Genomic DNA, 13690 nt, shown 5'->3' with positions numbered 1-13690 from the left:
CAGAAAGGTTTAAAATTTGGGATTCTGAAAAAGAAAAAATTAGCATAAAATTCTATACCAATTGAGCTAGTCCAATTGGCAATATTAATATATTATATCTGTTTTGTTTTATTTTATTTTATTTTTTAAGACGAGAAACATTATGACCAAAAGAAAACAAAACTAAAAACAAGCAACATCTTGGGATATAAGTTTTGAAAATCGGACCGGACCTCCAGTCGAACCGGTTCAACTGGGATTCGTTAATAAAAATGGTCTGATCCGCTACTTATAATTCCTGGAGAAAAAATCGTTTAAAAACTGTCGAACCGGGAGATTAGACTGGATCGGTAGCCGACCAGTTCGAATAAAACGACGTCGTTTTATTTATTTGGGAAAAAAAAACAAAACATGCAGAACCATTCATGAACCAACTGATACGAGCCTTATGGGACAAACTGAGAACTGTCATATGCTAATTGGTCCAATTACAAGAGCAACAACTAAGAGAATAAAAGAAGATTTTGCAAATATGGCTAAATCATGTGTTCAGGAGATGCATCAAGAATTGGGCAAGACAATGATTAACGATTATCAAAAGTCACACGTCTTACTATTTTACAAGATGCATTGAAGACTCTCATTAGTCAAGATGAATTAAAAGAGACATCACTTTCTTAGAATTTATTCTATATTTATTTTATTTTTGTTATTTGTTTATTTTAGGCCCAACTATGATTTGGCCCATATTTTATTCTAGTGAACTTATGAGTTAGGGATTTAATTTTAAGAGGTATAAAAACCCTCTAAAATCTAGTAGCCATTTTTTTCTTAATTTTTATGAATGAAATTTTCTTTGAGTTTCTTTGAGAAACTTGGGTGTGAACATGTGAGGTAGAGTGATTCCCTTAACTGTTGCATCAGGAAATCAAATTGAGGTAGAGGAGTCCCTTTCTTTGATCTTCTATCTTATCCTGGGTTACGTTCCGTATCATTTGGTATCAGATTTCAGGTATTAGATTAATTTTCATTAGTCTACGTTCACCCTTTTTGTGTTCTATATAAATTAAAAAAAAAACTTCCAGCCACGCATAGTCACTTTATCCTTACATCTTATTCTTTTCTTGTTGATTGGCTTTTAATTCCTTTTCCTAGGATTATTTTCTTTCCTTGCTGCCTTTGTGTTCATCATTATTCTTTTTGTCCTTCCTTTTTATTATTTTATTATCATTCTTCTCATTATTCGTAAAAAAAAAAGAGTACGCCCTTTGAAGTTTCTTCTTATTATTAGTAAATTTTTTTTTGCCAACACACCTTGAGTACCCAAAAAAAAATCAAAAAAAAAAAAGACTACATACTTGAGAGTGCATATTTTGAAGTTTACACAGTAGCACTATTAAAAAAAACAAAACACAAAAAAAAAGCGTTATGTTCTTATATAAAAAAAACGAAGCAACAGTCTCAAAAAAAAATCATTACATACGTTATTATTATTCTTATTCTTATTATTTTTATTTTTTTTTATTATTCTTATCTTTTGTCTTTTGTGTCTTTGTCCCTTTTTATTATTCTGTCCATCTTCTCCTCTTATCGTTGCGTCGGATTTTCTCTATCTTTTATTTTATTTGATTTCTAAAGTGCAACAGTCAAAGAGATTCAAGAGTGGTAAAAGGCAAGAGTGATAAGTTCAATAGAGGGTAAAAGCCAATTTTGAGAATAAACACGAGTGTCCATCTTTGAGTGAAACACGTGAGTGAGTGCTTGTGAGGTCCTTTTATAACATTTTTTTTTACAGATTCATTGTTATGGCAGCTCATTTCAAAGATACTTTAGTTGACATGGAAGCAAGAGGTGACACAGACACTATCCAAGATTACTAAACAAGGACCTTTCCGAAATCGGCGTCAGAATCATGTACCTTCTGATGATGACTCTGATGGGGTTATAACACATCGACATAAAAGTCAAGATAGAAATATCAACGCCATCAAGATGCAAATACCACCATTCAAAGAGAGAAATGATCCTGAAGTTTATTTGGAGTGGGAACGTAAGGTGGAAAGAATTTTTGCTTGTCATAATTACTCTGAGGCAAAGAAGGTTCGTTTGGCAGCAGTTGCATTCTCTGACTATGCCTTGCTTTGGTGGGATGAACTAGTGAAGACACGACGGCGGAATGATGATCACCCTATAGAGTCTTGGGATCTTATGAAGCGCCTCATGAAGAAACGATTTGTGCCTTCGTACTACTACAGGGAAGTGCATTAGAAGTTACATCGACTAACTCAAGGCTCTAAGTCCGTTGAAGACTACCATAAGGAAATGGAAATGCTTATGATTACTGCCAACATAGAAGAGGACACTGAGGTTACTATGGCACGATTTGTGGATGGTTTGAATAGAGCAATTGCTGATGTGGTGGAGTTACATCATTATGTGGAGATGGAGGATTTGGTCAGTATGGCAATGAAGGTGGAGAGGCAACAACAAAGAAGAGCACCAAGAGGATTATCGCATGCTAATCCAAAGTGGGAGTCTCGTAGTGCCGATACAACAAAGACTAAGGGTGTTGAATCTAATGCATTGCTTGATGCTACGAAGAAGAAATGTAATTCTAACTCTTCTTCTGCTACTTCTAGACATCGAGATATTAAATGCTTCAAGTGTCATGGTATGGGTCATTATGCTAGTGATTGCCCAAATAGGAGATTGATGGTTATTAGAGGTGATGATATTGTGTCTGATTCTGATCATGGTGATGACTCTGATCATAATAGCATGTCATCTTTGGAGGATTGTTCTGATGGTGATGTTGAGTATGCAGTCCATGGTGAATCTCTTGTTGTTAGACGTGCTTTGAATTTGCAGGTGAAAGAAGAAAGTCTCGAGCAACGCCACAATCTTTTTCACACTAGATGCTTGGTGGGTGAAAAAGTGTGTAGTCTAATTATTGATGGCGGGAGTTGGACTAATGTGGCTAGTACACTTATGGTGGAGAAATTGGGTTTGACATGTGTTCGACATCCTAAACCATATACATTGCAGTGGTTGAATGACAGTGGAGAGATCAAGGTTGACAAACAGGTGACAATTGCATTCTCTGTTGGCAAGTATGTTGATGAGGTATTGTGTGATGTGGTGCCAATGCAAGCTTGTCATTTATTATTGGGGCGACCTTGGCAGTTCGACCGTCGAGCATTTCATGATGGTTACACGAATTGATTCTCCTTTGATTTTAATGGTCGCAAGATCACTCTTGCTCCTTTATCACCTAAGGAGGTTTACCTTGACCAGTTGAAGCTTCAACAGGATACCAAGGGGAACATGGGATGTGAGATCACAAAAAAATCTGAGAAAAAAGAGGCTATGAGAAAAAAGAATATAGCAAAAGGCCCAAAGGTGAGTGAAAAGAAAGAAAAGAGTCCATGTCATGAGAGTAGTACAAATACAAAAAAAATTGAGAAAGTTGAGAGCGAATTGTGTTTCTTTGCAAAAGAGAGAGATTTAAAGAGTGCTTTAATAGGCAAAAAAGCTTTGTTTATGATTCGGTTTAGGGATACTTTATTCTCTGACACTGACCTTAACCCAAATTTGCCAAATAGCTTTGTCTCTTTGTTGCAGGAATTTGCCGATGTCTTCCCTACTGACGTACCACGTGGGATTGAGCACCAAATTGATTTTATTCCTGGTGCTAGCATTCCTAATAGACCAGCCTATCGGAGTAATCCTGAAGAGACAAAGGAGCTTCAAAGGCAAGTGGAGGAGTTATTAGCCAAAGGTCACATCCGGGAGAGTATGAGTCCATGTGCTGTACCAGTTTTGTTGGTTCCAAAGAAGGATGGTACTTGGCGAATGTGTGTGGATTGTCATGCAGTCAATAAAATTACGGTAAAGTATCGTTATCCTATCCCTAGGTTAGATGACATGCTTGATGAGTTATATGGTGCATGCATTTTCACTAAAATTGATTTGAAAAGTGGGTATCATCAAATTAGAATAAAACCAGGGGATGAATGGAAGACTGCATTTAAAACAAAACATGGGTTATATGAGTGGTTAGTAATGCCTTTTGGGTTAACTAATGCCCTTAGTACTTTTATGCGTCTAATGAACCATGTTTTGCGGGACTTTTTGGATAAATTTGTTGTTGTTTATTTTGATGATATTCTCATTTATAGCACTTGTTTGGATGACCACTTGTCACATGTTTCAGCTGTTTTGGAAGTGCTTCGAAAAGAAAAATTATATGCTAATCTTAAAAAGTGCACTTTTTGTATTGATCGAGTTATATTTCTTGGTTTTGTTGTGAGTGCGAGTGGAATTGAAGTTGATGAGGAAAAGGTAAAGGCTATTCGTGAATGGCCAACGCCTAAGAATGCTTCTGAGGTACGAAGTTTTCATGGGTTAGCTGGATTTTATAGAAGATTTGTAAAAAAAATTTCTACCATTGCTGCGCCTCTCACAGAGGTTATAAAAAAGGATGTTGGATTTAAATGGGAAATGGAACAAGACATTGTATTTCATACCCTAAAAGACTGTTTGTGTTTTGCTCCTATTCTTGTTTTACCTAACTTTGATAAAACCTTTGAGATTGAATGTGATGCTTCTAGGATCGGTATAGGTGCTGTTTTAATGCAGGAAAAACGAGCCATTGCCTTCTTCAGTAAAAAGTTGAATTTAGCTCAGCGTAAATATTCAACATATGACAAAGAATTATATGTTTTGGTTCGGGTAATGGCTCATTTTATTGCATGCCATAAAACTGATGATGCAACAAATATTGCTGATCTGTTCTTTAGAGAGGTTGTGCGTTTGCATGGTGTTCCCCAAACTATTGTTTCTGATCGTGACGTAAAATTTTTGAGTCATTTTTTGAAAGTTTTATGGGGTAAATTAGGCACAAAATTATTATACTCCACTACTTGTCATCCTCAAACTGATGGTCAAACTGAAGTAGTAAATAGAACTAGGGGTGTTCAAAATCGATCCGGACCGAACTAAACCGACCAACCGAACCGAAAAAATCAAAAATCGAAATAACCAAAAACCAAAAAAATCGAAAAAAATGATGTTTTGCTGTTTTTTTGCGGTTCTGTTCGGTTTTCGGTTCTTGCCACCAAAATCCTAACCGAACCGAACCGGTCTTCCCAAAACCCTAAAAATTAAAAACTACCTACCCTACCCCCCAAAACGCGTTACCTACTTACCTTCCTTACTGCTGCGCGAGTCCCTCCCCAAATCCCCCATGGAAACCTAAGTACCTAACCCCCGAATCCCAGATCGGAGCCAGCCTGCCTGAGCCAACCTTATGCTGCGCGAGTCCCTCCCCAAATCGCCCACCCTAACCTAACCCCAAAATCCCAAAGACCCAGAGCCCTGCCAGCCTGCTTGAGCCACCACACCTCGCCCTCTGCGGCCTGCACAGTGCACACCCACTCACCTAGACCCAGCCACAGAGCCAGCCTGAGCCACCCACCTCCTTGAGACTCGACACCTTACTTCCTCCAAATCCCACTGCCGAACATAGCAGATCCCCCACCGCCGGTGCACCACGAAGATGAAAATCCCTCAACACAGCACCTCGCCTGGCTCGCCAGTCGCCACCACCCAGTTACCCACTGTCCCAAAAGCCACAGAGTAGCAGTGTAGCACAGCAGACAGCACCGGCGGGCGACGATCGACACAGGACCACCACACCTCGCCACCTCCGACTTCGCCGCCTCCACCTAGTAGCGTTTCTGGGTTCTGTAGGGTCACCCACGATCAAGACAGCCAGTCACCGATTTGAGTGCATATGGAGCCCGAGCCATCTATTCAGGTTAACTTTACTGATGCATTGTTGGTTATTGATTTAAACTTCAGATGCTGGTTTCTGTCTTTGATTTAATTTTCAGATTATCAGGTTTTGTTCAGTTTATTGCTTGTTCATTGCTGGTTATTGATTTAAACTTCAGTTGCTGGTTTCTGTCTTTGATTTAATTTTCAGAGTATCAGGTTTTGTTCAGTTTATTGCTTGTTCATTGCTGCTTATTGATTTAAACTTCAGTTGCTGGTTTTTGTCCTTGATTTAATTTTTAGATTATCAGGTTTTGTTAAGTTTATTGCTTGTTTATTGCTGGTTATTGCTTTTTCATTGCTGGTTTATTGCTAGTTTATTGCTTGTTTATTGCTGGTTTATTGCTAGTTTATTGCTTGTTTATAGCTTGTTTATTGGTTGTTTATTGCTGATTTTGTTTATTGCTTGTTTAGATTATCAGGTTTTGTTCAGTTTTGTTTATTGCTTGTTTTTTGCTTGTTTATTGGTGTTTATTGCTGGTTTTGTTTATTGCTTGTTTAGATTATCAGGTTTTGTTCAATTTTGTTTATTGCTTGTTTATTGCTGGTTTCTATCCTTGATTTATTGTGTTGTTTATTGCTGATTTCTGTCCTTGACTTATTGTATTTGTTTATGTAGTTTGACGTCAGTTCAAGTGAGAATATGGGCGACACTGGATTGCCTCCAGTTCCTATTCCGAATGAATCAACAAGCATCAGATCTCCGACTGCATTGCCTCCTGTGCCAATTTATTTTTATTTTTAGAAGACACCATACCATAACTTTGCTATCAGTTTAATGACAATTTATTTTTATTTTCAGTTGTGTTGACTGTTGAACTATTAAACTTCTTTAATTGTCGTATTTGAATTCTGTTGTCGTTATATTTCATTAGATCAAGACTTTGTTAGCTTTTGTGTATTTCGGTTTGTCGATTTCAATGTTATGACTTTGCATAATAGTATGGTAGAATTTTTTTTATTTGATTGAAAAAACCGAACAAACCGAACCAAACCAAACCGATTTTAATTGGTTTGGTTTGGTTCGGATGACCTTGAAAAAAAACCGAACCAAACCGAACCGCAGCTTAATTAAACGATCGGATCAGATGGCTTTTCCTTAAAAAACCGAACCAAACCGCACCGCAAACACCCCTAAATAGAACATTAGGGACCTTATTACGTGCTGTTGTTGGTAAGAATTTGAAAACTTGGGAAGATTATTTACCTTTTATTGAGTTTGCTTATAATAGAACTATTCATTCTTCTACTGGGTTTTCTCCTTTTGAACTTTTTTATGGTTTTAATCCTTTAACTGTTTTAGACTTATTACCTTTGCCTTTGAGTGATATTGTTAGCTTGGATGCAGAAGGTAAAGCTGAAAATGTTAAAGCAATGCACTTGAAAGTACGTGAATCGCTTGAACAGAAAAATAAGTTGATAGCCCAACGGGTGAATAAAGGTCGAAGACAACTTATCTTTGAACCTGGTGACTGGGTGTGAGTTCATTTGAGAAAGGAGAGATTTCCTACTCAAAGAAAATCCAAGTTAGACCCTAGGGGTGATGGTCCATTTCAAGTGCTCGAAAGGGTCAATAACAATGCTTACAAGATTGACCTTCCAAGTGAGTATAATGTATCAGCTACTTTTAATGTCTCTGACCTATCTCCTTTTGCTTGTGATGCAGATTCGAGGACGAATCTTTTTCAGGAGGGAGGGAATGATACGAGCCCTATGGGACAAACTGAAAACTGTCATATGCCAATTGGTCCAATTACAAGAGCAACAACTAAGAGAATAAAAGAAAGTTTTGTAAATATGGCTAAATCATGTGTTCAGGAGATGCATCAAGAATTGGGCAAGATAATGATTAACGATTATCAAAAGTCAAGATAGCAATATCAACGCCATCAAGATGCAAATACCACCATTCAAAGGGAGAAATGATCCTGAAGTTTATTTGGAGTGGGAACGTAAGGTAGAAAGAATTTTTGCTTGTCATAATTACTCTGAGGCAAAGAAGGTTCGTTTGGCAGTAGTTGCATTCTCTGACTATGCCTTGCTTTGGTGGGATGAACTAGTGAAGACACACGTCTTACTGCTTGTCATAATCAAAAGTCACACGTCTTACTATTTTACAAGATGCATTGAAGACTCTCATTAGTCAACTTTTAATTTCTGAATGTTCGGTCTTCTTCTTCGTTTGAAGTTCTGAAATTGTTGTTCAATTTTTGTTCCATTTTTCTTGTAATGCTTTGTAAATTATAATTGCCTGCTGCTGATGGATCTGTCTTGTATTTGCTGGTTGCTGATGGCTTAAAATTTTTTTTTTCAAATTTATTGATGGCTTGATGGCTCTGTTAGTCTGTTGCTTTCAATTCTTTGCTCTGTTACTAATGGCTCGATGGCACTGTTAGTTGCTGATGGCTCTTAATTTTTTTGTTCAAATTTATTGATGGCTTTGTTGTAGTTGCTGGTTTTGCTGGGTGAAGGTTTAGTGTTTTGGAATGTTTTATAATGTGCTAATGTTTGTAATTGCTGGCTTTGTTTGTAATTGATGGGTGAAGGTTTAGTGTTTTGTGATTATTGGTTAATATTTTGGTTTAGTGTTCTCTTTTTCAGATTTTCCTTCTCCCTGTATTTTTGTATGTTGCTGAATTGGTAATCAATAAATTTGCCTTTTTGCTGTAAATCGGGACTTTACTAGGGTTTGTTAAATTTGTTGTTGTAACTTGAATTTGTTGTTGACCAGTCACAGAATCAGAACAGAATGCTCAGTCAGTGCTTGATTGATTGGCTTTGCTCACTGATTGTATTTGATGATAAATTTTAAATTGATAACTTCTAAATATTAAATTTGCACTGCCTATGTTACTGATTCATTGTTCTTTCAGTGCTTTTTGTTGTTGTTAATCATTGTGATGAGCTTTGTTAAAATTTGCACTGCCTATATTACTGATTCACTGTTCCTTCAGTGCTTTTTGTTGTTGTTAATCATTGTGATGAGCTTTGTTAAAATTTGCACTGCCTATGTTACTGATTCACAGATTCATCCCTCTTGATTCACAGATTCATCCCTCTTGTCATCATCATCGGCATGAACTCCGAACCAAAACCCCAACTCTCTGGATAAAATTGTAATGAAAGCTGATTGGGACTTTTTCTTCTACTTAAGGTATGAATCAGAATGATGAGGCCAAGTTGTGAATGCACAAGTGTCAATGGACTATAATATATATTGAGTTTGTGACATTAGAAGGGTGTAATAATAACAATAATGGAGTCATGTTATTTGAATATTGAGGTTTAACATTTAAACTCTCAGCTTCTCAGCCCTGTTTGATTCTTCTTCTCAGGCAATTGAATCGAATCAACCAGGCCTTCCTTTTCTTTTTCTTTTAGTTGATTCTTAATTTTTCTAATATATGTAGCTTTCTGAATCAAGTGGATCAGATTATGTAGTTTTCTTGATTTGGGATATTTTCGGATACGCATTAGAAGAGTTATTTTATTATTTTATGTTTGCTATAAAAATATTCACATGTTGTGTATGCTTGTGATTGTTTCGGTGTTTACATTTTCTTTCCGAATCACTTGCTATGGTTGTTCTTTGAGTTAAGGCTTTGTATGTGTGTGTGAGAATATGTGATAATGTTGAATGCTATTGCATCTAATAGGAGTTCTTGGAGTACCTCATGTTTGGTCCTTTGTAATTTATTTATTATTTTATTCTAAAACAGTTTTTTCGATTGAACCAGTAAACCAATAACTAAAGCGGTTTGATGATCGGTCCGGTTTTTAGAACATTGTGTAAGACACACACACACATAAAGTATTTTTTAAATAAATCGTAATGATATTTTAATATTTTATTAATATTAAAACATAATTAATTTTTTAATTACTTTTAATATTTTATTTTAATTATATAAACATTCCCTCTTTTCCCTGCATTTTTTCAATTATTAGGGTTCAATAAAAGAAAGAAAGAGAGCGGTTTTAGCTTTTGAAATGCGCATTATTTGATTTTGAATAGATATCGAAGTATCTGAGGATGAGGCTTGTGAAATTCGGAAATATGCATCCCAAACCAGTGCTTTGGACCGATCAATTGGGAATAGTAGTAATACTTCTAACCTCTATGGTATGTGATGATTCTGATTTTCTCATAAATGGCTACTTTTCATTTTCAGAAACTCTTGAGCATTTTTTATCAATTTGGACCAGGATTTGGTCAGTATAAGTATCAAATTATCTTCAACAAATAAATTTTACTGATTTATTTATGCAAACTTTGATAAATGTGGGTGCAAATTGTGTTGACTTATGTTTAAACTTGGGTAAGTATAGGTGTAAACCATGTGCTTTATGTGTACAAATACTGTAAATATAGGTGCAAATTTTTGCCGGTGAAATACTGGTCCAAATTAATAATATTTGTTGGTCATATAGCGTTGCTATTTCATTTTTTTTTCTCTCTTTTCTATTTTTTAACTTGGCAATTGTTTAGTTTTGGCTTGATATCAAAATTTTGGGATTTTTTTTTTCTGGTATTTTTATATGTAATAATTGTGTTCGGTTATGAACTTCAAATGAGTACACCATTATTTCATAGTGGTGAAGTAACAAGGAAATTAGGATTGATTTAATCTGACTTCAGTGCATTTTGTGAGGCGGACTAAATCCTTTTGTTGGGGGCTGATGTCACCAATCTTTTGTGGGTTCAAAATGGTGGTTTACTCTAAGGAATAGAGTGGATACTGTTAATTTATGTTAAAAAGTAATGGTCCAAACAGAATGATGACAGGGAAAGCTCTCTTCAATTGTTTTTGGTGCTGTACTATTGAAAAATGGAACTACCGTGCCACAGAAGTTTCAGGTTATGTGATCAAAGCTTTTGGAAGCTTGGATTATGTTATAGACGCTATGACTGAATCTATACCAAGTAATTAATAGCTAGGTAGTTTACTCTCCTAAACCATTAGTTTAATCTTCGTCAAAAGAAATTGTCCGCGCAATGAGTATGTGAACGTTACTGGCTGATGGAGAAGTTGAAACTTGAAATGCTATTAGGAGGACATGATTAAGAGTTATTTGACATTCTATTTCTTTATAAAATATTACGGTTACCAGGTTATGTGAGTATGTGACTTTCCCTTACTATTGGAATGCTTATATTTTGTTTTGTGTGTTATGAATTCAATTTGCTTTAGGATTCTACTGTGCATGATTGTCCAAAGAATTTCATATAATCCTTCCTTTTTGTTTTGCTTTTTATTCATTTGGTGTTTCGTGTCATGTAAGGTGGTCAGACCGCGTGGACTATGCTCAATGAGGAAAAGTTTAGTACTCGCATTACGACATCTTGTGTGGATCTAGATAACATCCTTGGTGGAGGGATTACCTGCAAAGAAGTTACTGAATTAGGTTAGCGACTGCTTTGGATTCTCCTAATATGATCAAATTGTTTATGATTTCTAATTAAATTGCATGTTCTTTAACTTGTTTACGAGCATGAATGTTACAACAGTTTTCTTCTTTCCTTCTTCCTTATTACGGGTTGCAATATAATTCTATGTTTATTTAATTAGGTGGAGTTCCCGGCATTGGTAAAACACAAATTGGGTATGCTTTGTCATCCCAATTTTTCGCCTCATGTTCTTGTTTTCATTTCATCCTAAATTGTGAATTATTTTGGTTAATTTTAGTAGTGAAATTTGGTTGTTTACATTTGCAGGATTCAACTTGCAGTAAATGTTCAGATTCCACTAGAGTATGGTGGTCTAGGTGGGAAGGCAATATACATTGGTAAGAGCCTTAATCAGATCTATAACTCATGCAACATTTGATTTATTAAGATCATTTATTGGAATTTTTTCACGTGTGTTATACTCAGACACAGAGGGAAGTTTTATGGTTGAACGTGTTTTACAAATTGCGGAAGCATGCATAGAAGACATGCCAGAATATAGCCACCACTTTCACAACAATGTTCAAGATTGCGAAGTCAAAATGCACCCTAATAGTATATTGGAAAATATATTCTATTTTCGCGTTTGCAGCTATACTGAACAAATTGCTTTGGTGAATTACTTAGATAAATTCATTGAAGAGCATAAAGATGTGAGTATATTTTATCCATTAATTGATAACTTTTATAAATGCATCTTGATGACAATTCTCGATTTTTATTTTAGCATTAGTCAGTCACATAGTATTTGCTGGATTCTAGACATGGTGGACCTATAGAAGTAGCTTTTTGTTTTCTTTCCAATTGTTTTCAATTAATATTTGTTGTACATTTTTAAGAGTTCTATCATGATCGGTACTGATTATGCTATTCCAGGTAAAAATCATCATTATTGACAGTGTCACCTTCCATTTCCGCCAAGATTTTGATGACATGGCACTCAGGACTCGGTTATTGAATGAAATGGCTTTGAAGTTGATGAAGCTTGCAAGAAAGTTCTGTTTGGCTGTAAGAAACTATTTTTATTCTTTCTGCCAGAGGTGTTTTTTAACTTTATAATCTGTGATTGCAAACAAATCAAGTTGCTCTTATTACCTTGACTTCTTCGCCCAATACTTGATGGCTTTCTCTGTTATCTTTTACTGTTCTTTTCCACCTTAGATTTTTGCCATTCGATCAAATTTATTCTTTTATACGATCATTCAAATTGTGGATATAAAAAGTTCTTATGCTTACTGATGTAATCATATATAAATAGATGTCTGTATAATTTTGTTTTTCATTAACAGTGAACAAAAACTAAATCTTGATTGTGTTTGGTAGGTTGTTCTTTTGAATCAAGTGACAACCAAGTACATTGAAGGTTCATATCAATTGACCCTTGCACTAGGTAAGTGTTTTATTTTTTACTTTTATTGTATTCATCCCTTGATCAGATGCATTTTTGTTGAAAGCTTTGTTTGTTGTTTATAACGATTGAACAGGCGATAGCTGGTCGCATTCATGCACGAATCGGATAATCTTATTTTGGAATGGCGATGAACGGCATGCGTATATTGACAAATCTCCTTCTCTGAAATCAGCATCTGCAGCGTATTCCGTGACCACTAGAGGGATCCGTAATTCTAATTCAAGCTGCAAACGAATCAAGATGGTGTGAGATTCTTTTTGACTGGCAACACACTCTAAAACTCGTTTTCCTGACTAGCCTAATTTTCTTTTGTTTTGAGTGAATGAGATACAAAAGAGAAAGAAAACAAAAGGCAAATCGAAAGACAAAAAAAACTAATATAGCCAGGTTCCTAACAATCGGATTTGAATCCTCTAAATTTTGAATGTTATTTTAAAGGGTAAAGTGTGATCTCTCACCATTTATAGAGAAAATAAGAGAAAACTATTCAAAAGTGAGAGATCACACTTTACCATCTCAAGTGAAAATTTAAAATTTAAAGAATTCAAATTCGTAACAACCACAATAAAACATAATAGCGGCATGAACCGAACTATTTGCACTTAGCCACTCCCGGAAATCTAATTCTGACTGGGCTCCTTCTTTAGCTATGAATTGGCAACTTTATTAGCCTCCCTTTTGGATCAAACCAAAACTAGAAATCCAAGTTCTTTGCTGTTTTAATTCAAAGATTTCTTTGATAATAGCCTTTTCTGCATTATTTCGGATACTGTNTGATCATCTCATACATACGCTTAAACAACTATTAGGAATTAGAATATCGTCTTGTGTGTGTAGCAATCCATTGACTAGTGATAAACCCTTAATAAATGAAGTATCAATACGTGGTTAGACTTGGCAGGAATACCCGACCCGTCCATACCCAGTTGGGGAGGGTAATAACTTACCCGAGTCGAGACTGATTTTGCTCAGGACAGGGCGTGGTCGGATTTAGGGTGTATCCGTCCCGGATATAT

General features: G+C 35.7%; 1 protein-coding gene and 1 long non-coding RNA gene across 3 annotated transcripts; both read left to right on the top strand.

Annotated features, from left to right (window-relative positions):
- LOC110268309 lies at positions 5314–6704 on the top strand. The gene is made up of 2 exons (XR_002356498.1): positions 5314–5797; positions 6434–6704. It is a non-coding gene; the product is annotated as an uncharacterized LOC110268309 (long non-coding RNA).
- Positions 9797–13417, top strand: LOC107622494 (DNA repair protein RAD51 homolog 3). 2 transcript variants are annotated; one of them, XM_016324421.2, is made up of 8 exons: positions 9797–9937; positions 11098–11220; positions 11385–11418; positions 11531–11601; positions 11690–11916; positions 12140–12271; positions 12587–12653; positions 12748–13417. In XM_016324421.2, the coding sequence occupies exons 2-8, from the start codon at positions 11118–11120 to the stop codon at positions 12921–12923; spliced, it is 810 nt and encodes a 269-aa protein (XP_016179907.1). In that variant the 5' UTR covers positions 9797–9937; positions 11098–11117; the 3' UTR covers positions 12924–13417. The 2 variants fall into 2 exon arrangements, with proteins under 2 accessions (XP_016179907.1, XP_020969233.1); XM_021113574.1 differs by having other exon boundaries at positions 9809–9913.

This window comes from Arachis ipaensis, chromosome B10, assembly GCF_000816755.2.
Source record: "Arachis ipaensis cultivar K30076 chromosome B10, Araip1.1, whole genome shotgun sequence".
Lineage (NCBI taxonomy): Eukaryota > Viridiplantae > Streptophyta > Magnoliopsida > Fabales > Fabaceae > Arachis > Arachis ipaensis.
This window is presented reverse-complemented; position numbering and strand designations above follow the sequence as displayed.